Source organism: Vipera berus, assembly GCF_964194415.1.
Source record: "Vipera berus genome assembly, chromosome: 2".
In the NCBI taxonomy this organism is placed as follows: domain Eukaryota; kingdom Metazoa; phylum Chordata; class Lepidosauria; order Squamata; family Viperidae; genus Vipera; species Vipera berus.
Window position 1 is genome coordinate 13,781,561 of NC_138203.1, and position 27,776 is coordinate 13,809,336.

General features: G+C 42.6%; 1 protein-coding gene across 1 annotated transcript; it reads left to right on the forward strand.

The window, feature by feature from the left end:
* Window positions 1–27,659, forward strand: POLI (DNA polymerase iota). The gene is made up of 10 exons (XM_081315678.1): window positions 1–177; window positions 1,507–1,632; window positions 3,379–3,543; window positions 13,576–13,728; window positions 15,439–15,675; window positions 20,707–20,885; window positions 21,659–21,750; window positions 22,598–22,731; window positions 23,787–23,977; window positions 25,254–27,659. Exons 1-10 carry the CDS (start codon window positions 66–68, stop codon window positions 25,920–25,922), a joined length of 2,058 nt encoding a protein of 685 aa, XP_081171804.1. The 5' UTR covers window positions 1–65; the 3' UTR covers window positions 25,923–27,659.
* Window positions 27,660–27,776: the final 117 nt, after the last annotated feature.

A 27,776-nucleotide genomic window follows, 5' to 3' on the forward strand; every position in this document is an offset into this window, starting at 1 on the left:
GACGGAGGTGGAGCGTGTTGGCTGGTCTGCTTGCGCCGCCGCCGCTGCGCAAACGCCGCTCGAAAATGGAGGACTGGGAAGGCGAAGAGGAGGAGACTGAGGCCGAGTGGCTCTTGCCGGGACCCAGCAAGGGATTCCTCTCGAGGGATTCCCCTTCTGCCGTAGAAGGAATCTCGTGTAAAGTCCTAGGAAATCTTTCCCCGCCCGCCGCGGAATCTGGGCAGCCTGGGTCTTGTGGACTGGGAAGTAGGGCAGTGCGTACTCCAGGAGAAAGCACGGGAGCTAAGACGGGGCTGGGGTGGGGGTACGATCCGAATAAGTGCTTTTTTAAAAAAAAAGAATTATTTCGAAACTCTGTCCCGTGCTCATTCTTAAAGGCCGCGTTCACACGACGTCCTGGACCCTAATCTAGTTTTGACTTTCACCCTAGTATGTGAGTCTCTAGCCCAGGGGTAGGCAACCTCGGCTCTTTTATGACTCCTGGACTTCAACTCCCAGAATTCCTGAGTCAGCTATGCTGACTCAGGAATTCTGGGAGTTGAAGTCCAGGAGTCATAAAAGAGCCGAGGTTGCCTACTACCCCTGCTCTAGCCCAAGTAGTTTATGGTTCAGTGTGGGTGGAAATTCAGAATAAAGATATGAAGATTATCTTGTCTCTGAGCCTCCCACTTTTGTAGTTGATATCAGTGGTTCATTGGAGCTGATGGAATACTTTTCTTTCCCAAATGGGAAAGAAACCGGGATGCTTTGCAAAAAGGGATTAATCTTGGCTTGGATTGGGAGACTTATCTTTACTTCCTGGAATTTTGCCCTCTCCTTCTGGGAAAGAGCAGGATGCTAAGTGTTGTTTTTATTAATGTGTGATTGACATTTAATTTTCTGCTTCCAGTCAAGCAGACACTACTAGTAGTGGCTAGATTTGCACAGTACTCTTGGCCAAAATGTGGTTGGCTTCATTGTAATTCCTTCTGCTGTGGAAATGCAGAGATTAAAATTACTCTACAGGTTGCAGCCTGCACCTCCGTGGAAAGGAGTAATACTTCTTTCCAGATGCAAAAGTGATCATCTGTTTGTCTTTACAGAGTTTGTTGACCAGAATGGTTTGCTTAAGTAACTCTGTTGCTGAGATCAATTCATACTGAACAATATCCTACAACTGGGCCACAAACCAGCCATCTCTGTTTGCAAACTTGCATATGAGATAGGAAGATCCTTACGATGATTGATGCTGATAAAAAGAAAATGACATGTAAACTATGGAGGGATGTTTTAAACTGAAAACTCTTATCAATAAGCTGTTAAAGCAAGGGAGGTGGGTTATTTACCCAATAATGTATTACTGTTAGAAAATCACAGGTGATAAAAAGCAGTCTAAAATTCAGCATCCTGGTTTGAAAGGCCCAAAACAGAAGTGATTGTGGTCATGCTGAGTGAGGTGTTAAGGAGGCTGGACGACCACAGAGGCAATACGAAACAAATTGTTCTGAATGTCAAATTGGTTTGCAGGTTATCATGGCCAAGCTGTGCCAAAAGAAAATGTTTGGAACCGAATCATTTTGCATCTGGACTTGGACTGTTTTTATGCCCAGGTAGAAATGATCTGCAATCCTGAATTAAGAAGCAAACCTTTAGGTAATTTTTTTAGAATTTTGGTGGTGCATGCTATCCCATAGGATATGGTAAAAGGTCTCTGTGCTACTTCTTCTAAGGAAACAAGCAATATATATTTTGTTTTTTGTCATAATCAAGATAGCAGCTTGTGGTCATTCAGCAGTTCTCATTGGCTGAGTTAACCATTGGGACAGAGTTCACACAGGATGCTAATCCATAATGTGGTTAATTTGGTTCTGGTTTCATATATTATACGACCCAGTCAACAGCCTAGGATTTAGTGTGAATGTAGTCCATTGTTGTTTATTTAGTAAAAATCTGGCTAGCAGATATTAATAGAGTATGTTGTGTGAATTAAGTGTTGGCTATAATGCAACTCACTTGATTCAGAATGTCAGCTAGATTCAGAAAACCCAAGTCAACCCAACCAGATGTTTCAAAGCAATTTGAGGTGGGGGGGAGGGTAAGGCCAAGTTTTCAGTCTGATTCAGAAAAGGGATTCAGTTCTGAAATTCAGTCAAAATGAAACTGTGTTTTCAATTTCAGTCATATTATGGATAGCTATCAGAGCAGGATTGTCCATTTCAGTGTGGGATGGCTTCTGAACACGTGAGAATAGTCTGTTTGGGGCATGAAATGATACAAATGTTTTCTATCCCCCACTATTTGAGAGCCGGGGTGGTGGGCTAGTGGTGAAGATGCTCGCCTGTCACTCAGAAGGTTGAGAGTTCAATCCTAGGTAGTGGCAGATGTTTCTCTCTCAGGGCGCAAATAAAAAAAAATACCTGCTGCAAACTTTGGATGGCATGAGGAAGGGCATCCGCCCAGTTAAACGCTCAGCTCCATCCAGTTCCCTGGACTCTACCTCAAATTGATTTCAGGGTCATAAAAAGGGAGTTTTAGAAAGGTTGGTATAATGGTTAAGGCATTGCAGTAGGAGGGCAAGTCAGCTTTAGGTCTGGAAATCCCTCCTTCTCAGCCCTAGTAATAAGATTATGACAAAGCACTTGTGAAAATGTTGAAAATTTAATGAGCTTGTTGGGAGTGAAGACTAACTGAAAGGCACATAGATACACTCCAATAGATCTATTGGCAGCAGCCCATGTACCTGTACACTAGCTAAGTAGTATAACATTATGAGGTTTCTTTGATTTAGAAGTGCTTAGTTAGAAGACTAAATGTATATGCTGCCTGCAAGATACAACATTTGCTTAGAAATTTTTTATACTTGAAATATCTGCAGTTATTCTTGCTGCATAAGCAGTCAGTGATCTCCTAAAACAGGGGTTTTCAAACTTGGCCCTTTTATGATTTGTGGACTTCAGCTCCCAGAATTCCTCAGCCAGGCACACTGGCTGAGGAATTCTGGGAGTTGAAGTCCACAAGTCATAAAAGGGCCAAGTTTGAAGACCCCTGTCCTAAAACTTCTTAACTGTACTAATCAGCATTTGGCCAGGGCTAAGTCTTTGATTATGTATTAGTTCAATCCTTTGACACAGAAATGGGCAAATTGGACCCTCAATGACATATATGACAGTATCTAATGTGAGACCCATGAAGTCAGCTAGTTTGAAGGTGCTAATCCTGCAGTCCTGAATGCATCACAAAATCATCTTTTTTGAAAAGATGGAATTGTAGCTGAGAGTAAATTTACACAAAGTTGCATTGCAAGCTTTGGAAATAAAAGCTCCATTGCACATATTATTGAAAGGTATTTGCCACGAAGCCTCTGTGATTCTTAACTGCTACGTTTGTACCTACTTTCAGGTGTGCAGCAGAAATACCTGGTAGTCACCTGCAATTATGAAGCCAGGAATCTTGGTGTAAAAAAACTCATGGGTGTGAAAGAAGCAAAAGAAAAGTGTCCGGATCTGGTGCTGGTTAATGGAGAGGATCTGACAAAATACAGGGAATTCTCTTACAGGGTTACAGGTACTGCTTTGATTTTATCCTCATAACGCTGGAAAATGTTTCTTCATTGGATTTGGTTGCAATATGCTCCCCGCCTAGAGACTGTAAGTAGTCTCTAGTAGTAACTTGTAGTAACTTACAACCACAATCGTGTCTAGAAACTCGGTCGCTAAGCGATGTGGTTCTTAAGTAAGTCATTACCCAACCATGCTTGATTTTATAAACTTTTGTGCCATGGTCATTAAGCAAATCTGCCTTTGCCCACTAACTTTGCTTGTCAGAAGTCAGCTGGGAAGATCACATATGACAATCACTTGACTCCAGGGACTCTTGTCTCCAATACTGCAACTGTTGTGACTCCAGTGACTCTTGACTCCAATACTGCAACTATTGTAAATACATGCCAGTTGCCAAGCACCCAACTTGTGATCACATGACCTTGGGGAATGCTGTGATGGTCATAAGTGTGAGGATTGATCATAAGCCACTTTTTTTTTGTGCCGTTGTAACTTCAAACAGTCACTAAACTAATGGTTGTAAGCCAACCTGTATTACTACCTCCTTCCTTATTTTGATCATACCTAGTGCTAACTGATAAAGCATGATTTATAAGCCACAATGGCTGGATAGACATCCCATATTAAATCCAAACCAAAAAACAACAACCTTGTGCTATGGTTTAACATGATATTTAAACCTAGCCATTAGGGATGTAAACCGTGAATTATAGTTTAACAAATCATGTGAATCCAGCCAAGTAAAGCTTATTTATATCATGGTTTGGCAAACTCTGAATCAGCACACGTGAATCCAGTCTTATGAATCTTGCGATCTTGTCCCTTCAAACATTTTTGTCAAATTTCTAGCAAGCTTGATGTTGCCATTCATGAGAGGTTTATCAACAAACAAGCAGATTTGGAAAGACTCCACAGGCTGCTCTTCGGTTACGCTTTGTGTAATCAAGCCAGGAGATAGTAGTTGAGGATCTTCCTTAAGGAATTTACTCTGTAGGAATGATGTCATAGAACTGTGTTCTGAAGCACTGTCTCCTAGGTTCAACTGGATTTCTTAGCAAGGAGCTATTCTGTCCAGAGCAAGTTCTGCAGGTGGCCAACTTCGCAGGCATATTGCTCCTTTTAAACCCAGGAGTTGAAGCCCGGTATCAGATTTGCTTAAACCAGAAATCAATTCCTTTTTTGGATCCTGTCTAAAACGATTCACTCAAGGTGGATGCCCATGAGATGTAAACTGAGGAAAGAGGCACAGGGTCATTTCACAGTAGCATTTGTGTGAGGTCAAAAGAATCTTCTCATTCTCAAGCATCTCAACAATTTTGAGTGTTACTTCATTGTGTTAGCTATAGAGCGAGAGGGAGAGCATAAGAGAGAGATGAACATTGTTTCTCCAGCTTCCCAAAGTAAAAGTGAAATTGAGGATGACTCAACAAGAGGTTAAACATTAAAAGGTTCCCCCGCACCTGCGTGCTAGTCGTTTCCGACTCTAGGGGCCGGTGCTCATCTCCATTTCAAAGCCAAAGAGCCAGCGCTTGTCCAAGGACGTCTCCGTGGTCATGTGGCCGGCATGACTAGACGCCAAAGACGCACAGAACGCTGTTACCTTCCCACCGTAGTGGTCCCTATTTTTCTACTTGCATTTTTACATGCTTTCGAACTGCTAGGTTGGCAGAAGCTGGGATGAGTAACAGGCGCTCACTCTGTTATGCGGCACTCGGGATTCGACCCGCCAAACTGCTGACCTTCTGATCGACAAGCTCAGCGTCCTAATCCACTGAGCCGCCGCGTCCCTTAAGGTTAAACATTACAAAAGCGTAAAACATAGTAAACCTGTATAGTGAGAGAGAACATTGGGCTTATCAAATGTTTGCTAGAACACATTGTTAAAGTAAAACAGAACTGAAGAAAAGTTTGTAAAACAGATCTGTAAAGGTGAAGAAGTTCTGTAATCACCATTAGATGGGGAATTGGATAAAATTGAAAAGGCTAGTACGTACTCTCGACTACATTTGCACATCGGGCTGACCCATGGTTAACTTATCCACAATTAGTTCAACTCAGTTTTCTGGATTTGCACAATACTGATAGTCCTCAACTTACGAACTCAATTGAGCCCAACATTTCTGTTGCTAAGAGAGACATTTTTAAGTGACTTTTGCCCCATTGTGTGGCCTCTTTTGCCACAGTCATTAAGTGAATCACTGCAGTTGTTAAGTTAGTAACAAGGGTGTTAAGTGTATCTGCTTCCCCATTGACTTTGTTTGTGAGAAAGTCGCAAAAAGGTGATCACATGATCCCAGGACACTGCAACCATCATCAAAATGAGTTAGTTGTCAAGCGTCTGAATGTAAATCACATGAGCATATGGATGCTGCAGTGGTCATAAGTGTGAAAAACGGTCAGGGATGCTGCAATGGTCATAAGTGTGAAAAATGGTCAAAAATGATTGTATCTTTATGTGTGAACCATGCTAATGCTCATTAACCACTGTTGAGCCTAATATAATCACATTTCCAGTTTAAAATTTTTGAAATCAGATCTGAGCAATAATAATCTTTTCTGTAGACCTGGGCAAAGAAGGCATTGTCGATTGATTTGACTCAGTGGGATGCTAGAAGGTCCCAGTTCTTACAGAGCCAACATCTAATCCAGTCTTTCCAATAGATGCCTCTAGCAAGCATCTACGCATCTTTTGGCTCCCGAATATGGGACAAGCCCTGAATCAAAGCAAACCAATGTAACAGATTTGCATTAATAAAAGAAAAAGCAGATGAGAAGTGTTAGTTTGCAAAATTCCATTCAAGGCTGGCTTCACACAAGCCATTATTGAGACAATAATACTAAAATCCCTTCAAAGTTTTGCACAGTCCTCCTTTTAAAGTCTAGAGCACAGGTCTGCAACCCGCGTCTCCGGAGCCGCATGCGGCTCTTTCAGCCGTCTCCTGCGGCTCCCAGTCCTCTGCCATGTGCAGTCCAAAAAAAAAAGTGGGACTAAAAAAGTTCAACCAATCAATTCAAATATGCAGGGTAGGTGCATATCTTACCTTGGCTCCACTCTTCAGTCAAACCCTGTTCTGCGCATGCGCGCATGTGCACACAATTTTTTGCGGCTCCCAGTTTTTCCTTTTGTGAGGGAACCGGTTCCAAGTGGCTCTTTCACTGTTTCAGGTTGCTGACCCCTGGTCTAGAGTTTGGTATTAAAGCATACGAAGATGATCCTGTAGTCTGTATGTAATACAGGTAGTCCTCGACCTACAGCCACAATTGAGCCCAACTTTTCTGTTGTTATCTGAGACATTTGTGAGCTTTGCCCCATTTTATGACCTTCCTTGCCTCAGTTGTTAACTGAGCCTGGCTTCCTCGTTGACTTTGCTTGTCAGAAGGTCGCAAAAGGGGATTACGTGATCTTGGGACACTGCAGCAATCATAAATAGAAACCCTTTGCCAAGCATCTGAATTTTTTTTTTTATTGAAGAGTTTTAAAATACAGTTTTCCTTTAAGAATCCCCCCTTCCCCCTCCCTCCTCCCCCCTCCCTACCTCCCCCCCTCCCCCCCCCCGACTTCCCAGAGCTAAATACAAGGTATATATATATAAAGCAATCATAAACAATCATATACTAACAATTATAAACTCTAAAATCCATCACTCTCTAGCTTATATAAGATGAAACAAATAATAATAATATTGAATATGTATAAAAAGAAACTAAGATAATAAAAGAAAAAAAAAACGAAAGAAGACTTATTCAAATGCTACATAAAACTTCTTAACCCTATACTTGTTCTGGATAAAATCAATCCATTTTCTCCATTCCATAATATAGCGTTCTTGCGAATGATCTTTCAAATAGGCCGAAATCTTCGCCATCTCTGCCAGGTCGGAAACCTTTAAAGTCCATTCCTCTATGGTCGGCAATTCCTCTTTCTTCCAGTATTGGCCTATCAAAAGTCTTGCCGCCATAATTAAATTCAACATCAACTTGGTGTCCACAACTGTAGCATCTGTAATTATTCCCAGCAAAAAAAATTGCGGACAAAACTTTAACCTCTGTTTAAAGATCTTCTGCATGTTCCACCAGACTTTTATCCAAAAAGCCTTAACCTTTTTACAAGTCCACCATATGTGAAAATATGTTGCATCTTCATCACCGCACCTCCAACATTTAGGCTGATAATTCGGATACATACTTGCAAGCTTTTTAGGATCTAAATGCCATCTATAAAACATTTTATAAAAATTCTCTCTTAAATTTTGAGCTTGTGTAAATTTTACGTTCCTCACCCAAATCTTTTCCCACGTGTCCATTGTGATGACTTCCTGGATATTTTGGGCCCATTTTATCATACAATCCTTAACAAGCTCTGTTTCTGAGTCAATCTCTATCAATGCAAGATATATCCGTTTGATATGTGCTGGTCCCTGATTCCTAATTTGCTTTATCAAATTTTCATCAGTCATTGTAAATCCATTTTTCTGGTCTTCTTTCCACCTGGCCCGTAACTGAGTATATTGAAACCAATTTTGAACAACCTTCTCTTCTCGCAAGAGGCTATATGATTTCAAACACCAAATATTTCTTTCCAAACTGAGAATCTCCTTGTACGTAGTCAAATCATGTTTGAAGCCAGCATGTATATTTTCTATTGCGTGTTTTGGAATTGCCCACAATGGTATCTTGCAACTTATCTTATGTCTGTACTTCTTCCAAACTCTCAGCAATGCCTGTCTTAAAATATGCACCCTAAACACGTTGTCTACCTTCTTATCATACAACAAATATGCATGCCAGCCAAACAACAAATCGTGGCCCTCAAGATTTAATAACCTCCCTTGCGTCAAATTAATCCAGTCACTTATTCCTACTAATGCAGCAGCTTCATAATATAATTTAAAATTAGGCAATTTAAGGCCACCTCTCTCACGAGTATCCTGCATAATCTTAAGTTTAACTCGTGGTTTTTTCCCTGCCCACACAAATTTATTGATACCTCGCTGCCATTCCTCCAGATTAGAATCTTTCTTAAGAATCGGTATCATTTGAAATAAAAATAAAAATTTAGGCAGGACATTCATTTTTACTGCTGCAATCCGTCCCAACAAAGACAATTGCAATTTTTTCCAACTCTCCAATTCTTTTTGAATTTTCCCCCATAATTTTTCATAATTATTTTTATATAGCTTTGTATTAGAGGGCGACAAAATCACCCCCAAATATTTAACCCTTTTAACAATCTCAAATCCAGTTAATCCTTCTAAAAGGGCCTTTTGCGATGTTGTCATATTTTTGGCCAAAATTTTTGTTTTTTGTACATTAACCTTAAATCCAGAAACCTTCCCATATTGTGTTATTATCTCCATCAGGTCCACAACAGAGTTCTCTGGCTGGGTCACTGTAACAACCAGATCGTCTGCGAATGCTCTCAATCTGTAGTCCTGATCTCCAATTTGAATCCCCTTAATTTTTTCCGAATTCCGAATTTTAACCAATAATATCTCTAATGTTAACACAAATAACAAGGGCGATAACGGACACCCTTGCCTTGTGCCCTTCTCAATATTACATGCTTCTGTCAAGCTATTATTAACTATAATTCGGGCAGTTTGTTTTTGATATAATGCCCTAATCGGTTGTAAAAATTTTTCCCCAAAATCCATTTTATCTAAAACTTTCAACAAAAATTTCCAATTCAATTGGTCAAAAGCTTTTTCAGCATCTAAAAAAATTAGCACCGCAGCAATCTGGTTGTTCCTTTCCAAAAACTCTAACACATCAACTATATGCCTCACATTATTTTTCATTTGCCTACCACTAATAAACCCTGTTTGATCCCCATGAATCACCTGTTGCAGAACCCTCATCAGTCTATTAGCCAAAACCTTAGCAAATATCTTGTAATCTGTGTTTAAAAGCGATATCGGTCTATAATTTTTAACTTGAGTAGCATCTTGGTCTTCCTTCGGAATCAAAGAGATAAAAGCTGTTCTCCAAGACGGTGGCACCTTTCCCCCCCTCTGGATTGTCTGGAACAGTTCCTTTAACGGTTTTATCATTTCTAATTGTAAATTTTTATAATAGGCCGCAGTCAAGCCATCCGTACCTGGTGCTTTATCCACCTTCAATTCCTTAATTGCTATAAAAATTTCTTCTTCTGTGATCAGTTGATTAATCCCTTCTTTTTGTACTTGCGTAAGAACCGGGATGCTAGCATTTTCCAAATATATATCAATATCCTTTTCATTAATTTTCTCCTTAGCATATAATTTAGAATAAAAATCCACAAAAGCGTCCTTGATAAGGTCCTGTTGAAACACAACCCTTCCTTTATGCTCAATCTTGTCTATATTAGAAGCCCTTTGTTTTTTCCTCAATCTATAAGCTAACCATCTGCCTGGTTTGTTAGCGTTACAAAAAGTGTTATGCCTGGCAAACCGCAGATTGGTTGCCACTTGGTCAGCCATTAATTTATCAAATTGTCCTCTTAACAATTTAATAGCCTCCTTAGTCTTCACATCCTCTGAATTCAAAGTCAAAGCCTTTTCTTTTTCCTTTATTTCATTCTCCAGTTCTTTCCTCCTAGCTTCCACAGTACGTCTATGTTTGTTGTTCATATATATCAACACCCCTCTCATGTATGCCTTGCTAGCATCCCACACCATGTCCATAGAAGTACCTTTGTTCATATTAGTTTCAAAAAAATCCTTCATCCGCTGTTTGCATTCTTCCACATTTCTCTGATTTCTAAACAAATTCTCATTTACGCGCCACGAGCGCCTGTCTCTTTTCTCCTTATCAATCTCTAACCACACTGGACTATGATCAGAAATAGTTCTTGCACAAATCTTCACCTTTTTAGTCCTCAAAAAAAAGTCATTAGTCACCAAAATAAAATCAATCCTCGAAAAAGATTTATGTCTATCAGAATAAAAAGTATAATCCTTTTCCTGCAGGTGTCTCTCGCGCCAGATATCTTGCAATTCCAAGTCATCCTTCATTTCAAAAAAAGATTTAGGCAGTCTAGCATGACTTGGAATGCGCTTAAAAGCTCCAGCCTTATCCATCTGTACATCCATAACACCATTCCAGTCCCCCATAAAAATAAAAGATTTATAATCCAACTGGGTAAGCTTTGTATAAAGTAAACTAAAAAAGTCAGCCTGTTGTTGTTGTTGATTAGGGGCATACAGTCCAACTAGAAGCGTCTTTTTGCCTTCTAGCAACAAGTCTATCAGTACGTATCTTCCATGCTTATCTGCTTCAATTAAATCCGCTGTTATGGCACTTTTAATATAAACAACCACTCCATTTTTCTTATTCATTGCAGAGGCAACAAAATGCGTACCCAGTCTTGAGTTCAATAAAAACTTTTGGTCCATAGCCCTAATATGCGTTTCTTGCAAACATATAACATCTATCTTAAATTGTTTTAAATATTGAAAAACCTTCTTTCTCTTCTGTGGTGAATTTAGTCCATTAACGTTCCAAGTCAAAAATTTAGTTGCCATGCATATCCTCCCAAAGCTCTTGAAGCACTGCTTTGATAGGACTATCTTCTTTAGGCCGTGCTCCTCCCACTGCTTGGCTATGAGTACGTTGTGAAGATTCTGAAGACTTTTGCTGATCTTGTTCTTTTATTTTCTTTGCTCTTTTTAAAGCAGCACGCGTTACCCTTTGCTCTCTAGGATCATCCAAAGAGGTTGTAACTTGATCTCCTCCAGCACCATTTTCCTCAGTTTCATCCTCTTGATGTTCTCCTCCTCCTTCTCCAGATCCCTTTGCAGCTTCCAGAAGTGTTAATGGGGTTGCTTTTAAAACAGTATTGTAGAAATCACGCGCTTGCTTCACAGTAATCAACCGGTACCTTTTGCCTTCATACATCACCATCAGCCCGTCTGGAATCTCCCATCTGAACCTTATATCTCGTTGCTTGAGCTCTTGCACAAGAAATGTAAAATCCTTCCTTCTCCTCAAAATCTTTGGAGGGATCTCTTTTAAAACCAAGACTTCTTGATCAGCAATCACAACTTTAGCATCATAGGCAGCTTGTATAACTTCATCTCTGATTTCTCTTTTTGTGAAGTAAACCACCACATCTCTAGGCAACTTTCTCTGTCTGGCAATCCATGAGTTTACACGGAACACTTTATCCATAGCTGCTCTTATTTCAGATGCTGGCTGATTCAATACCACTTCAAAAGCCTCAGAAACCAGCTGCTTTAAATCTTCCTTAATGTTCTCTTTTAAACCTCTGATTCTAACAGCAAACTGCATCTGGTAATATTGGGCAAGGCTTAACTCCCTTTCCATTTTGTCTCTTAAATTTTCATTCTCCCGTACTTTAACTTCTAATATTTCATTCTTTTGAGTCAAATCATCCAATTTTTCATCTAAATCTTCCACACATTCCGCCACTTTATGCACTGAAGACAAAATGTCTACCTTCATCACGCTGAGCTTCTGTTCCATCCTCTCTTCCATTCTCTCCTCCAGTTTCTCCAATTTCTCCTCCATCTGTGCAAATTTATCAGCCATTGATTGATTAATTGACTCCAAAAGTACCTGGGCATGTTTATCCAAAGCATCTCGTAAGTCCTTCGATGTCAGTACATCAGGAGGGTGCAACGCCTGTAATGATGATTGTTGCACCGGAGAAGATCCACCACTCCGAAGAGTTTTAGGGGGAGGTTTAGCCGCCATCTTTTACTTTTCAATTGTGACGCACTTTCACTAAAAGTTTAAAAAGTCCATCAAGCTCGAGAGTATAATAAAGTAATCCTCTTCACCTTTCCCTCTTGTACCGCTCTGCCTGCTCCTTTAATCCATAGTCCTTTCTTCAGGCAGGGGTGGTCGCAGACGCCTGGCTCTGCTCCAAGAAGTCCGGAGCAGAGACGCCAGCCAGCTGGGAGCAACCCAGGCTTCGGGGGAGTTCAATCCTTCAGCCGCCCAAGCTCCAAGCTCAGGCGGCCCCGGAGAACTCTACCCCTACCTGGGGCCTCACCCCCTCCTCTTCTCCCGAGGAGGGGGCTTCAAATTCGCCCGAACAGCTGATCGGCGCTGTTTCGGGCGAAAAAACAACAGCTGAGCCGCGGGCAGCCCGGGAAGGCTGTCTCCGTCGCCACGGAGCCACCAGAAGTCCCAAGCATCTGAATTTTGATCACATGATCATGGGAATGCTGCAAAGGTCGGAACTGAAAAACGGTCATAAATCACTTTTAAAAATTGCCATTGTAACTCTGAATGGTCACTAAACAAACTGTTGTAAGTCAAGGACTACCTGTACATTTAGTTAATTAGGCCTCCTATATGTGCGTATGGATCAGTGCATTAAAGATTTGCATGGAACAGAAGGAGTTTTTCCCCGTATGCTATCATTCTGCTAAACAAGAAATTCGTACAACACTGTCAAACTACTTAGTAAGGCTGCCTATTATTCTCCTCATCTTTCCTATCTCCTTATTTTCTTATGACTATAACTTTGTTGCTTGTATCTTGCAATTTATATTGTCTTTTTAGTATCCTAGTTGTGAATTATGTTGTTTGCTTATTTAGCATCCTATGACTATCACTAAGTGTTGTATCTTACGATTTATGATGAATGTGTTTTTAGGTTGATTATGATCGTGATATATCACTGTTGCTTGTATGTACACTGAGAGCTTATGCACCGGAGACAAATTCCTTGAGTGTCCAACCACATGGCCAGTAAAATAAAGAATTCTAATACTTTGTACAATGCTAATACAACAACAACAAAATTAGAATATAGTTTGCTTGGATGAGAGTTCGGCATTTATGTGAATTCATCTACTTCAGTTTGTAACTAGTAGCCTTTGTTGTGTGAATTCAGTCAATTGGGCCCTTAATGACCTTTGTTTATTAACGTGTGTGTGGGGGGGGGTTATATATTTAATAACTTGGCTGCATAATTTCCATATTTAATTGGAAGAATAATATGGACATTTTCTATATTTAAAAGGTTAAGCCCTCTTCACCCAGTACTATATATTAACAATTATATTCTTTTTTTTAACATTTACAGAATTGTTAAAAACATTTACGCCACTGGTAGAGAGGCTCGGATTTGATGAAAATTTTGTGGACATCACTGAATTAGTAGAAAAGAGACTGATAAAGTGGAAAAAAGCAACTCTTCCTAAAATGTCTGTTTCTGGTCATGTATATAATAATCAGAGTAAGTCCTTTTTTTTTAACCACAATGTCATATTTGCACTCCAGATCCCATAATAATGCTATGTTGATAACACAAAGGACATTTGTAGCACAGAATGACATTCAAGCTTGACATACAAATACACAGGGAGTCCTTGACTTACAACTGTAGTCCCTAAAGTGATCCAAAAATGAACTTCATAGAAGTTGTAAGGGACCTTGGTGGTCATCTCGTACAACTCGCTGCTCAAGCAGGAGAATCTATACCAGGGGTGTCAAACTCAATTTCATTGAGGGCTGCATCAGCATTGTGGTTGCCTTTAGGGGGCCGGGTGGGTATGGCCAGGGTGGGCATGGCCTACTGGGTGGGCGTGGCTAAAGTGCATATGGCCTACTGGGTGGGCATGGCCAGCTCTACATCATTTGCATCAAGGGTGCCTATGGGGGCCCGGGCAGGAGTGGGACAGATCTGAGGGTCTCTGGCAGAAGGAGGGTCTCTGGGCCAGGGCCAAGGCAGTGGGGGCCGTTCCCTCACTGTTTCCAGGATGGCTTTGCGGGCCACATGAAACCACGGGCCGGATCCGGCCTCCGGGCCTTGTGTTTGACATGTCTGATCTATACCATTCAGACAAATGGCTATGCAGTCTCTTCTTGAAATACTCCAGTGATGGGGCACCCAGAACCTCTGAAGGCCCAGACGTAACATAGAATGGTTGTTACTTCACTTAGGAGAAACTTTCCTTAACTTTTCTTAAGGCTCCGTACCATACATAAATAAAAGGGAAAAATGTTAGCCCTGCTTTTAACAGCCCTGGAAAATCATACCCGTTTTAGAAAGTAGGGCCCCAGCCACAAAAAAACAATACCTATCTATTTCTACTTCATAATGCATTTGGATGTCCCTTGATTAGTACAGGTAGTCCTTGACTTACGACCACAATTGAGCTCACAAGTTATGTTGCTAAGTGAGAAATGTGCTTAGTGAGTTTTGCTCCATTTTACAACTTTTCTTGCCACATTTGTTAAGTGAATCACTGCTGTTGTTAAGTTAGCAGCATGGTTGTTAAGTAAATCTGGCTTTGCTTGTCGGAAGGTCGCAAAAGGGGATCACATGACTTTGAGACATAGCAACGGTCGTAAGAATGAAACGGTTGCCAAGCATATGAATGTAAATCACATTGCGATGGGGATGCTGCGACGGTCCTAAGTGTGAAAAATGGTCTTAAGTCACTTTTTTCACTGTCCTCGTAACTTTGAACAGTCACTAACTGAACTGTTGTAAGTCAAGGACTACCTGTATTTGTAAGCATGCCACTTATTTTTAGCCTTCAATCTTTATAGACAATCAATGTCCTAATTAGTTTTTCCCAATTTTTAGTTTCCCATTAATATTTAAGTTTAACATTTAACGTTTTATAATTTCCAAGTTTTAAATGACCACAATTCCCTTTATCACAATTCATCACAAAATATAATATTCAGAATACACGTCTTGCACATCTTACATCAACTAATTAATAATACAGTACAACGTTCTTATTTTCTATTCATTTCCAAATTTCTTAAATTTAGTAACCGAAATTTTTATTTCAACCTTAAATACTTTCTCTCTTTTTCTCTTGATACACAGTCAAGGCAGTGTCTTGGGGGGGGCGGGGCTCTATAAGAAGGATGAATCTGTCAGCTGATCTCTTGAGATTTCTTTTTTCTTTTTTGTCTCTTTCCTTCACAGCCGTTGATTTTCAGGACCCAGTGCATGTAAGGCTCGCTGTGGGATCTCAGATTGCGGAGGAGATGAGAGATGCCATGTGTAGCAAGCTAGGGCTCACGGGCTGTGCAGGAGTGGCCACAAATAAGGTCCTCTCCAAGCTGGTCTGTGGGACCTTTAAACCAAATCAGCAGACAGTTCTTTTGCCGGAGAACCGGCTAAACCTGATGAGCAGCCTGGATCACGTAAGGAAAATACCAGGTAAATTGATTTTGAGGGGGTTTTTTCCCCCCGCAATTTTAATTGTTATTATATATATATATAATACAGAGAAAAATAGAAACAGGAAATTAAGGGACGGAAAAGGAGAGGGGAAGAGAAGGTGTGAGGTACAAGGGGAAAAAAAAGGTGTTGACTTCCGACTCTTTTTAGCACAGTGCAAGATAATAACACTCCAGCCTCAACTTTTTGTTTTTACACATTAATATATACTAGCCATTTCTATAATGACAAATCTATCTAATCAACAAAACCAAAGTCAAAGTTTCATTATTATTATTTTTTTCCTCACAAGCACAAAATCCAGAAGTGGTATCCAAATGAAAAACATACTCAAATATATTCTCCTCTTTGAATAGCATATCAATTTAACTATCCCTGTTTTATCTTCCTTTCTCTGGGAATAGTATGCATTTCTATTTGCATCTAATAACCTTTGTACACTATCACCATTTTTATTAACAAAGTTAACCATATACTTTCAAATTCTTTGACTTTACTGGGAAAAATACTTTTTTTTTCTTTCTAAACTTTATTCAAATACTTTTCTAAAATCTAAACTTTTAAATGCATCTTTAACTTCTTAACAAAGTTGACTTTGAGTTTTGATGATTAGATTGGACTTGAAAAATATTGTAGCTTTTTAAATATAGGCTTATTTATATTTAATATGTTACTATCTTCTAGATGAAATTAAGATAAGAATATTTAATGAATACTGGGCTTTTGCCATGAGCATTTTAAGATATTTTAAGAAATCTTATTTTATTTTAAGATATTTAACTTGGAGCGTTCTAGTCCCACCATAGACATTAAAGCTGGCTGGTGACTTTGGACTACCGTGTTTCCCTGAAAACAAAACCAGGTCTTATATTAATTTTTTTCCCCAAAAGATGCATTAGCGCTTATTTCCTGGTTAGGTCTTATATTCAGGGAAATATGGTACTTAAATGCATCTGTCTAGCTGACAGTCTTAACTGGAGCTTATTTTGGGGGGTGGGGCTTATATTAAGAACATCCTGAAAAATCATGCTAGGATGTCTTATTTTTGGGGAAACACACTAATCACCAGGTGAGGTGAGTTCTAGTTCTGCCTAAGGCACGGAAGCCAGCTAAGTGACTTTTGGCTATTCACCAGGAGACGGTGAGTTCAAGTCCTGCCTTAGGTATGAAAGTGGCTGGCTGACCTTCGGCTACTCTCACTCTCAGCCCAGCCCTTCTCACAAGGTTGTCGTTGCGAGGAAAATACGTATGCTCACTGTCTTGAGTTACTTGCAGTGTAAAAATGGGAATTAAAATCTAATACATAAATAGAGAAAAATATTTTCTAGAGCTGAATGAATCTTCCAAAGGCAGCTTGCTTTGATGAGGGCACACAGACGGCAGCCACCTTGCTTTGCCTTCTTCTGCAATTCTTAGAGCCACCGGAAACAGTCTTTTAGAAGTATTTTGCACAGATACCTCTTTTTGATTTTTTGCAGGAGTAAAAGACCATCAACCACCTGCAAGACAGTGCAAAACTTTTAGCCCGAGCAATTAAACCTGCCTTGCCCAGATCTAATATTGGAAAGGAAATATCAACCAGGTGTTTGGGAGAAAAGGGTTCGTCTTGGGCCCTTTGGACTCCAACTGCCACCAGTTAGCCTATGTCTCCACTCCAGCATAGCCTCTTAATGCCCCTTTTGCTGTAAGGAAAGAAACAATAAGAAATGGAAAGGGTGGTATTTCCATTTCCTTTCTCAGTAGGTGACCTCATCCAGCCTTAGTCGTAAGCAGGGTCAGCCCTCCTTAATGCTTGGATGGGAGATTTTTCAGGAAATTCCAGGGCTGTAGATTACACTGGGGGCTTGGGCAGATCTCCTAAAAAAAGCAGTAACTTCTTACGAGAGTATGCATCACTTCTGCAGAGTTGGCAGGAAAGCTATATCACAATGTCCATGAAGTTTATTTATTTATTTATTTATTTATTTACCGTATATACTTGAGTATAAGCCGAATTTTTCAGCCCACTTTTCGGGCTGAAAAATTCCACTTCGGCTTATACTCCAGTCAACAAAAAAACTTACCGAGGACTTGTGCGCGGCCGAGGCTTTGGTGCTTCCGGGATCGCCCGCACCTCTCCCAAGCCACCGCCGTCCGAGACCTGCCGAAGTTTGGGGAGGTTTGGGGAGGTGCGCGCGCACCTCCCCAAACTCCGCGCCTTGCCTGCCTGCTTCTTTCCGCAGCGGAAAGAAGCAGGCAGGCAGGGCGCGGAGGAACGGAGACTTGCCGACGTTTGGGGAGGTTTGGGCGCCTCCGCAAACCTCCCCAAACCTCGGCAGGTCTCCGTTCCTCCTGCCGACCTTTGGGGAGGTTTGGGCGCCTCCCCAAACCTCCCCAAACCTCGGCAGGTCTCCGTTCCTCCTGCCGACCTTTGGGGAGGTTTGGGCGCCTCCCCAAACCTCCCCAGGTCTCCGTTCCTCCTGCCGACCTTTGGGGAGGTTTGGGCGCCTCCCCAAACCTCCCCAGGTCTCCGTTCCTCCTGCCGACCTTTGGGGAGGTTTGGGCGCCTCCCCAAACCTCGGCAGGTCTCCGTTCCTCCTGCCGACCTTTGGGGAGGTTTGGGCGCCTCCCCAAACCTCCCCAAACCTCGGCAGGTCTCCGTTCCTCCTGCCGACCTTTGGGGAGGTTTGGGCGTCTCCCCAAACCTCGGCAGGTCTCCGTTCCTCCGCGCAGACCTGCCGACCTTTGGGGAGGTTTGGGCGCCTCCCCAAACGTCCCCAAACCTCGGCAGGTCTCCGTTCCTGTTTGGGGAGGTTTGGGCGCCTCCCCAAACCTCCCCAAACCTCGGCAGGTCTCCGTTCCTCCGCGCAGACCTGCCGACGTTTGGGGAGGTTTGGGTGCCTCCCCAAACCTCCCCAAACCTCGGCAGGTCTCCGTTCCTGTTTGGGGAGGTTTGGGCGCCTCCCCAAACCTCCCCAAACCTCGGCAGGTCTCCGTTCCTCCGCGCAGACCTGCCGACGTTTGGGGAGGTTTGGGCGCCTCCCCAAACCTCCCCAAACCTCGGCAGGTCTCCGTTCCTGTTTGGGGAGGTTTGGGCGCCTCCCCAAACCTCCCCAAACCTCGGCAGGTCTCCGTTCCTCCGCGCAGACCTGCCGACCTTTGGGGAGGTTTGGGCGCCTCCCCAAACGTCCCCAAACCTCGGCAGGTCTCCGTTCCTGTTTGGGGAGGTTTGGGCGCCTCCCCAAACCTCCCCAAACCTCGGCAGGTCTCCGTTCCTCCGCGCAGACCTGCCGACCTTTGGGGAGGTTTGGGCGCCTCCCCAAACGTCCCCAAACCTCGGCAGGTCTCCGTTCCTGTTTGGGGAGGTTTGGGCGCCTCCCCAAACCTCCCCAAACCTCGGCAGGTCTCCGTTCCTCCGCGCAGACCTGCCGACCTTTGGGGAGGTTTGGGCGCCTCCCCAAACCTCCCCAAACCTCGGCAGGTCTCCGTTCTTCCTGCCGACCTTTGGGGAGGTTTGGGCGCCTCCCCAAACCTCCCCAAACGTCGGCAGGTCTGCGCGGAGGAACGGAGACCTGCCGAGGTTTGGGGAGGTTTGGGGAGGCGCCCAAACCTCCCCAAACAGGAACGGAGACCTGCCGAGGTTTGGGGACGTTTGGGGAGGCGCCCAAACCTCCCCAAAGGTCGGCAGGTCTGCGCGGAGGAACGGAGACCTGCCGAGGTTTGGGGAGGCGCCCAAACCTCCCCAAAGGTCGGCAGGAGGAACGGAGACCTGCCGAGGTTTGGGGAGGTTTGGGGAGGCGCCCAAACCTCCCCAAAGGTCGGCAGGAGGAACGGAGACCTGCCGAGGTTTGGGGAGGTTTGGGGAGGCGCCCAAACCTCCCCAAAGGTCGGCAGGAGGAACGGAGACCTGCCGACGAGCCGCGGCCACACAGGGTATTCCTGTGTATTCAGGCTTGCAAAATGGCGGATCGAGCCTCTGCTGGCGGCAGAGGCTTGCAGAACGGCGGATCGGCTTATACTCGAGTCAATAACTTTTTCCAGTTTTTGGGGGTGAAATTGGGGGTCTCGGCTTATACTCGAGTCGGCTTATACTCAAGTATATACGGTATTTAATTTCTATACCGCCCTTCTCCCGAAGGACTCAGGGCGGTGTACAGGGCAATAAAAATACAATAAAAATACAATATACAAAAGTTAAAAATAAGATTAAATAGAACTAGCCCATTACAATAAATAATTAAAAATTACTAATTAAAATACCCCAAACCCATTAGACCAGGCCGGCTTGTTCAAATAGGTAAGTTTTCAGATCACGGCGGAAAGAGCGAAGGTCAGGAGCCATCCAGAGCGAACCTGGGCAAATGCCCCCCTGGTCACAGCTCCTATATGATCTTCCAGACTGAGTGTGAATCCAGGAGGACACCCAAGTTGCGAGCTTTATCTACGGGGGGTAATAACTCACCCCCCATGGTTAAAGATGGAATAGCCTGAATTTCTCGAGATGCACGCACAACCACTCAGTCTTGTCGGGATTGAGCCGAAGCCTGTTCCTCCCCATCCAGACCCGAACCGCCTCCAGGCAACGGGACATCACATCGAGGGCATCACTGGGGTGAAGATGAAGAGCTGGATATCATCAGCATACTGATGATACCCAACCCCAAAACCACGAATGATCTCACCCAGTGGCTTCATATAGATGTTGAACAGGAGAGGTGAGAGGACCGACCCCTGAGGAACTCCACAAACGAGAGGCCTCGAGGCCCACCTCTGCCCTCCTGCCAGCACCGACTGCGAACGTCCCAGGAGGTAGGAGGAGAACCACTGGAGAACAGTGCCCCCCACTCCCAACCCCCTGAGACGCCGCAGTAAGATACCATGATTTGCTAGGCATTAGCAAGATTTTAATGCAGTCTTCTGCAGCTGTGAGTTGATTGCTTTCCTACACATTTTCCAGTTCAGGTCCATTCTTCTGCCTCACTAGGAGACTTGGGATTCCTTGGCATATAGCAAATTCTCTTTCTTGTGCAGGGATTGGCTTTAAAATGTCGAAGCGCCTCCTAAATCTTGGGCTCTGCACTGTGCAAGATCTCCAATCCTGTTCAGTTGAGATTCTGGAAAAAGAATTGGGAATTCCAGCTGCACATCTCATCCAGAAGCTCAGCTGGGGAGAAGACCATTCTCCGGTCGTCCCATCAGGACCTCCTCAGGTAGAACCGAGAAATGGTATCTAAAGACAAGAATTGCCCTATCCCTTATGTCTGAGAATTCTAGGCAAACTTTCCCAGATGTGAAGACTACAGCTTCTTGATTTCTCACTCAGCAAAAAGTATAAATCAGACTTCAGAGAACTGGTGGTTCCAATGCATCTGGAGAACTATCTTGAGAAATGTTGTCCCATATAATTGAACGAGCAATTGCATTCCTCAGGAAGATCCTACGTACCCACATATTGGACTAAACAATTGTGGTTTGCTTAGTTTGGATTGAGTGGTTGCATAAACAAAGATATTGTGGTTTATAAGCCACAGTTTGTGGCAATGCAGGAGGGTATAACTATTTTTAAAATTTGAAAGTTCCATTGATGTTTTTAAAGACGTGCCTTGATCTAGGACCTAGTATAGAAGGCAGCTATGGTTTATTCAATAAACTATAATTAAACCACAGCTCAGAATCATAAAACAGATCATTTTTTTGAAATACATAGATGTTTCCCCTACACCTCCTTGCTATAACTATCTTATCTGTATTTCAGCAAGAACAGAGGATTAATCAGAAAAAAAATAGGTTTGATGAATCCAATTCACTGTTTGAAATACTGAAATATAATTTTATGGCATGATACTCTAAATTCTTGAAAAGGAAATTTTGGGGGCAGAAAAATCAACCGTGAATTTACAAATACATGAATGTCTACTTTTTATTCGACTTGTGCATTTATTGATCTCAATTATTCATTGTTTTATTTTTAACTATACCACAGTCTCTCAGCGATGAGGACTCCTTTAAAAAGTGCTGTTCTGAAGCAGAGGTTAAGAAGAAAATTGAAGAATTGCTCACTAACCTTCTAGACAGGTGATTTTAACTTAAAATAGTTCCACAATATTTGGGGTCTGAGCAAGATTTTGAAACTGGGGGCTGCACTGTGTATGTGGGAATATATAAAGTGTGTGTGGAACAGTGGCACAATGAGATCACAAGTAAATGTCCAGTCCCTCTTTTTAGTTATTTGCATACTAAACAGTTCAGATTTACACTTTCCTTACCAGTGGTTCCTTCTGTGGGATAGTAGTCCTTGACCTCAGTTGGCCTGGCAGGAACATGCGAAACAATCACCTTCAAATCCTCAAAACAATTTACAATATCTGTTTTTTTTTTTGGGGGGGGGGGGTTCCTTCATATTTCTTGAGCTACAGCACAGACCACAATGGCAGGGACTTATAGCCCGGCATGTACCAGTTCAAGGAAGCCAGAATTAAGCAACAGCTATACTGTATATCTCTTCACAGTGCTTTACATCCCTTTCCAAGCAGCTTACAGAGTCAGCCTATTGCTCCCAACAATCTGGGTCCTCATTTTATCAAACATGGAAGAATGGAAGGCTGAGTCAACCTTGAGCTGGTCAGATCGAAGGAATCGGACTCCTGGCAACGCAAGCAGAATTAGTCTGCAATACTGCATTCTAACCACTATGCCATCATGGCTCATTCACCACTTCTCAATTTACGATCCTCCATACTGCTCTCTTTGTTCTACAAATTGCTCATTTAAGGGATTATGCTTGTTGGTGAATTGCCAATTTCATAAATGCTTGACATAGATTAGCTTTCTAGGTAACACGCCTCTGTTTGTTGAGCCAGGCCAGACTGAAATGTAGCAATGGTGAACACGTTGGTTGTTGATGGCTCCATGTTTTCAACAGGTTGTACAAAGATGGCAGAAAGCCCCATACCATCAGACTAACCATCCGTCAGTATTCTGCTACCAATAAATGGTTTAATCGAGAGAGCCGTCAATGTCCAGTTCCATCTCACTTGGTCAAGAGGATCAGTTCAGGTAATTGTGCCTCATGGGGCTTAATTTCTTCCTATGACTTGATGTCCTAGAGAGTTCATGAATATATTGTTTTTTCCCAACTTATCTCTCTCATTCACATTACATGTAGCACTGGACTACGTATATCAATTTTTCTAACTGGCCCCCTCCAAATTTCTTAGGATTGCAACTCCCAACTTTGCTAAGACTCTCGTGTCTTGGAATTCTGGGAGTTGTAGTTCCATCATATCTAATGGGTTGCCCATTGAACAAGTCTCCATTTGAAGCAGATCTCCATGTTACTCATTTGTGCATCTCCCCAGATCCTCAGCTGGAGCTCAAAGACAGAGTGAGATACTGCTTCGGGAAGTCCATTCCCTTATCTTATGAAGCCTTGTCCCAAATCCTCATTGTTGTATTGGTGTTATAAGTCTCTTTCCTGTCAAGTTCACTGTCTCTTTGTACATGAACATCCTTCAACGTCTTCTCCATCTTTTTAATCCCAGCCGACCTGAAGGCTTTCCTTCACAGAAACTAGATCAGCCTGCTTGCTTGTTAGGGAATGTCAGTTCTTAAGCTCCTTAAGCTTGGAGAACAAGAATTCAGTTTGTCAAGTGCCAGCAAGTTCCCAGTCATTTTGAGCTTGGAAATAATTACTACTCAAAGGCATTTCTTGTTAGTTACCCTCTTCCCAGGGCTATTCTTACAGGTTGGAATTCTTTGCTGATTTGACAGTGTTGATATCACAGCTATTTCTTGCTTTTTAATGTCACCAGTGAGGGTCTTTGGTGGTCTCTGAGCCTGGTTGATCTCTTAAGCTTAACAGACATTTCATTACCCAGACTAGGTAACATAAACAGTGCACTAGCAAGAAAACAACCAAGTTCAGAGGGCACTCATTTCAACCCTGAGCTACAAATATTCTTTATTGGTAATTTCATCAATGCCTTAAAAAAAAACACCACTTTCTGCATTTCTCCATTTCTTTGTTATCCAAAATTGGAATTTTTTTTTTTGTCTTTCTTCTTGAGTAAGAATCTGCTTACATGATTTTTCGCTCCATAATTTATTTCCAGGTGACACCAGTGTAAAGACTCACCTCATTTCTATTCTTATGAAGCTGTTTCGAAAGATGATCAATGTTGAGTCTCCATTTCATCTGACCTTACTGAACATCTGCTTTTCCAATCTTAAGGACCCACCAGCTTCTTCCAAGGAGTCTATTCAATTTTATTTGAGTCAGTCGTCACCTTGTTTCAACTCCAGTGTAAGTTCTATGCTTTTAATATACATAAGAGTCCTTGACTTGCAACCCTTCATTTAGCAACCTTTCAACGTTACAACACTGAAAATAGTGATTTATGACAGGTCCTCAAACTTATGACTGTTGCAGCGTCCTTTTGGTCACATGATCAGATATTGGGCACTTGGCAACCAGCATGCATTTATGGCAGTTCTCAGTCAGCTTCTGATGAGGAAAATCAGTGAGGAAACCAGATTCGCTTAACAGCTGCGTGATTGCCTGAACAACTGCAGTCTTTTACTTAACTATATCATGGCAAAAGAGATAATAAAATCAGGCGATTCATTTAACAGCCACCTTGCTTAATAATAGAACTTCTGGTCCCAGTTGTGATTGTAACTCAAAGGTTACTGTGGATATTACAGAGCCTATCCTATGTGGAATGAGGTTCTCCCGAGAACAAAATGGCCTCCATCTTGCTGGTGTGGCAGAGGGCCCTGAAGAGCTGGCTTTTCACCCACATTGGAGCTCCTTCTGGGTAGTTCTGCTGTTTGTGTTGCCCAGTTCTTGCCATCTTTTGCTCCTCATTTTTACTACAGGTAATCATTGACTTATGTCCACAATTGAGCCCAAAGTTTATGTTGCTAAATTGTTAAGTGAAATTTGCCCCATTTTGTTGCCACAATTATTAAATGAATCACCACAGTTGTTAAGTTAGCAACATAGTTGTTACGTGATTCTGGCTTCTCCATTGACTTTGTCTGTCAGAAGGTCGCAAAAGGTGATCCATTACGGTGACAGCTATTATGACAGCTCATTATGTAATAACTGGATAAACTGTATTAAAAATGTCTGATTATCAGGCTTGTTTGTCTATCTGTCTCCACCCAGAATTAACTGAGGTGGGTAGATAGGTTTGCTCTTAGTCCATGAGACTTTTACAGATGTCCGTATCTGCTCCTTCTCACTTTTGGATTAATATGCATTAAAAATACAAGAGTATTTGAATACATAAATTTAAACATACAGATATTATATGAGCGTTCCATGCGTCTTTGGCGTCCAGTCATGCCAGCCACATGACCACGGAGACGTCCTCAGACAAGCGCTGGCTCTTCGGCTATGAAATGGAGATGAGCACCAGCCCCAAGAGTCGGAAACGACTAGCACGCATGTGCGGGGGAACCTTTACCTTTACCTATTATATGAGAGGTCTACAATTTATCAGGCATATCATATGATGGTAGAACAATGATTCTTTTTTGCATGCGGTTTAAAAGAATTCTCATTTGCTATGTAGACAACAGAAGACAGAAACTCAGAAAACACAAAGATGGAACATCAAGGGGAAAACAGTGATGTTTTATCCAGAGAGAGAAACACAAGATGTGTACAATCTCAGCTGCACAGCCCTTGTCTGCCAACTGCAAGTGATCTTGAATGCCCAAGTCCACTACTTCCTGCTGGAATAGATTACGATGTGTTCAACCAGCTTCCAAGTGACATTAAGGAGGAAATAATCTCTAGCCGAAAGGTTAGAGATCCCACAGAGACTCTGTGGAGCCATGGAGGATCTGAACTGGGGGAGAAATCACCATGCCATCCAAAAGCCAAAATGAACTCCATTTCCCTGCCTTCTGGAGACCTTTGTCAAAGTACTAAGACTCTGGCATTTTCTGATATTGCACCCACAAAGGAAGAACTAGAAAGGCAAAGTCCCCATGGAGAAGACTCTTCCCCAAATAATTCAAGACAAAGATCACAGGTGGCCCTTCCTCCTTCTGTAGACCCCAAAACATTTTCTGAGCTGCCTGCAGAGATGCAGAAGGAACTGTTGACAGAATGGAAGAGTCAAAAGTGTGTTTCTAAAATGCACGTCAGCAGAGTTGTGACACTTAAAGGAACAAAGAAAGGGCAGATGTCACCTACAGGATCAAATAGTTTACTACGCTATTTCAAGCCAAGATGACTCCAGGGTATATTTGGTCTCTAGAGTCTATGCTTACAGATGTAAGAGCCTTCCTTCAGACAGAGGTGTCTAAGGGGATACTGTTTAAAAAAAATGGGGTAAATTTCTTTTTAATGCATCTGTATAACCAGCTCTCCAGATACTATATTTTCAAAGAATACCTATCCAGGGTATCTTAAACTCAGTTTGGGTGGGAATTTTGAGAACTGTCACTCCAAATATATTGAAAATGTTATCAGGTTGGGAAAGCAAAGTTCGTATGTGGACATATTTGCAAATGAAACATACCTCCCATACAATTTTGATATTTATGTTCCTGAGCATGGAAATGGTTTACCACCTAAAATAAATGTCCCTTAAAATTTGAGAAATAGGTAGAGGCAAGGGAAAAGATGTTGAAATACAAAGCAGTCACAGTAATTTTTCTCCATTTCCTTTGTCATAGATCAGGGGTGTCAAACTCAATTTCATTGAGGGCTGTATCAGCATTGCGGTTGCCCTCTGGGAGTCAGGTGGGTGTGGCCAGGGTGGGCGTGGCCTACTGAGTGGGCATGGCTAGAGTGCGTATGGCCTACTGGGTGGGCATGGCCAGCTCTACATTGTTCACATCAAGGGTGCCTATGGGGGCCTGGGCAGGAGTGGGACAGATCTGAGGGTCTCTGGCAGAAGGAGGGTCTCTGGGCCAGGGCCAAGGCAGTGGGGGCCGTTCCCTCACTATTTCCAGGATGGCTTTGAATAGCATGATGGCTCACTATTTCCAGGATGGCTTTGAATAGCATGAAACCACTTCTCGGGCCGGATCTGGCCCCCGGGCCTTGTGTTTGACATGTCTGTCATAGATGCTAGAGGCTACGGCATTATCATGGTCTACTTTGATTTGTTTAGAGTTCTCACTCCTAGCATTCTTAGCAATGGCCATACTGGATTGAGAATTCTGGGAGTTGGAAGTCCAGACATCTTAAAGTTGCCCAGGATGAGAAATACTATTACAGGGTTACATATTCTTGCCCATGGAAGAACAAGCAGAATGAGACCATAGACTTGAAAAATACATGTAATCCTCCAGATTAGAGAGAGATGACATTTAGCAAAGCCTTTTTTTTTGTCTTGGTTCCACCTCTCAAATTTTTTTGTGCCACTTCTAGAAACATTTTAGAAAGCAAATGTCAGGCTGAGAAGCCGGTTAAAAGTATTTGGAGGAAAACCATAGAAGTGGCAGTTAGGTCAGTCTTCAGAAAGTCTAGATAATATTCTCCATGGTTTGATTGACTAGTAAAGCTGCTTCCAGCTGCATTTCAGGACCAGCAGCTGTTGTGATTCAGGGTCAGCCTGTGGGTTCGGCAGTTGGGTCGGACGATTCAGAGGAGGAGGAGGGGGGTGTTGGAGAGCCTGCAGAGGACAGCCCTGAGGCTTCGCAGAGCCCTCAGCCAGGCCCCTCCCATCTGGTCACTCCGCAGACCCAGCTGTGTGAGCCTGACAGCGTGGATGAAGATGAGCCACAGCTGGCCCTGTTCAAGGACGCCTGACGCAGGAGGCAGTCAATCAGGAGTAAACAGGAAGGCAATGGGGCACCTCGGAAGGAGACAGAGAGAAGCCACGCCTTGAACTGTTTAAAAGGGGAATGTGTGGGAGGGCTGGTTTGCTGAAGGCAACCGTTTGAATAGCTCCTGTTTCATGGTTCGTGTTTTGGTTTTGCTCTGTTTGCTCTGTTTTGTGTCAATAAATTTGGCAGGCTTAGTTCCAGCCTCTTGCCTTTTTGTAAAGGGGTTGTCCCTGCCTTTTCTACAGGGCCGGTAGTAGGCTGGTACAGAACAGCAGCCAGGAAAGAACACAGTGGCTAGAAATATGAAATAT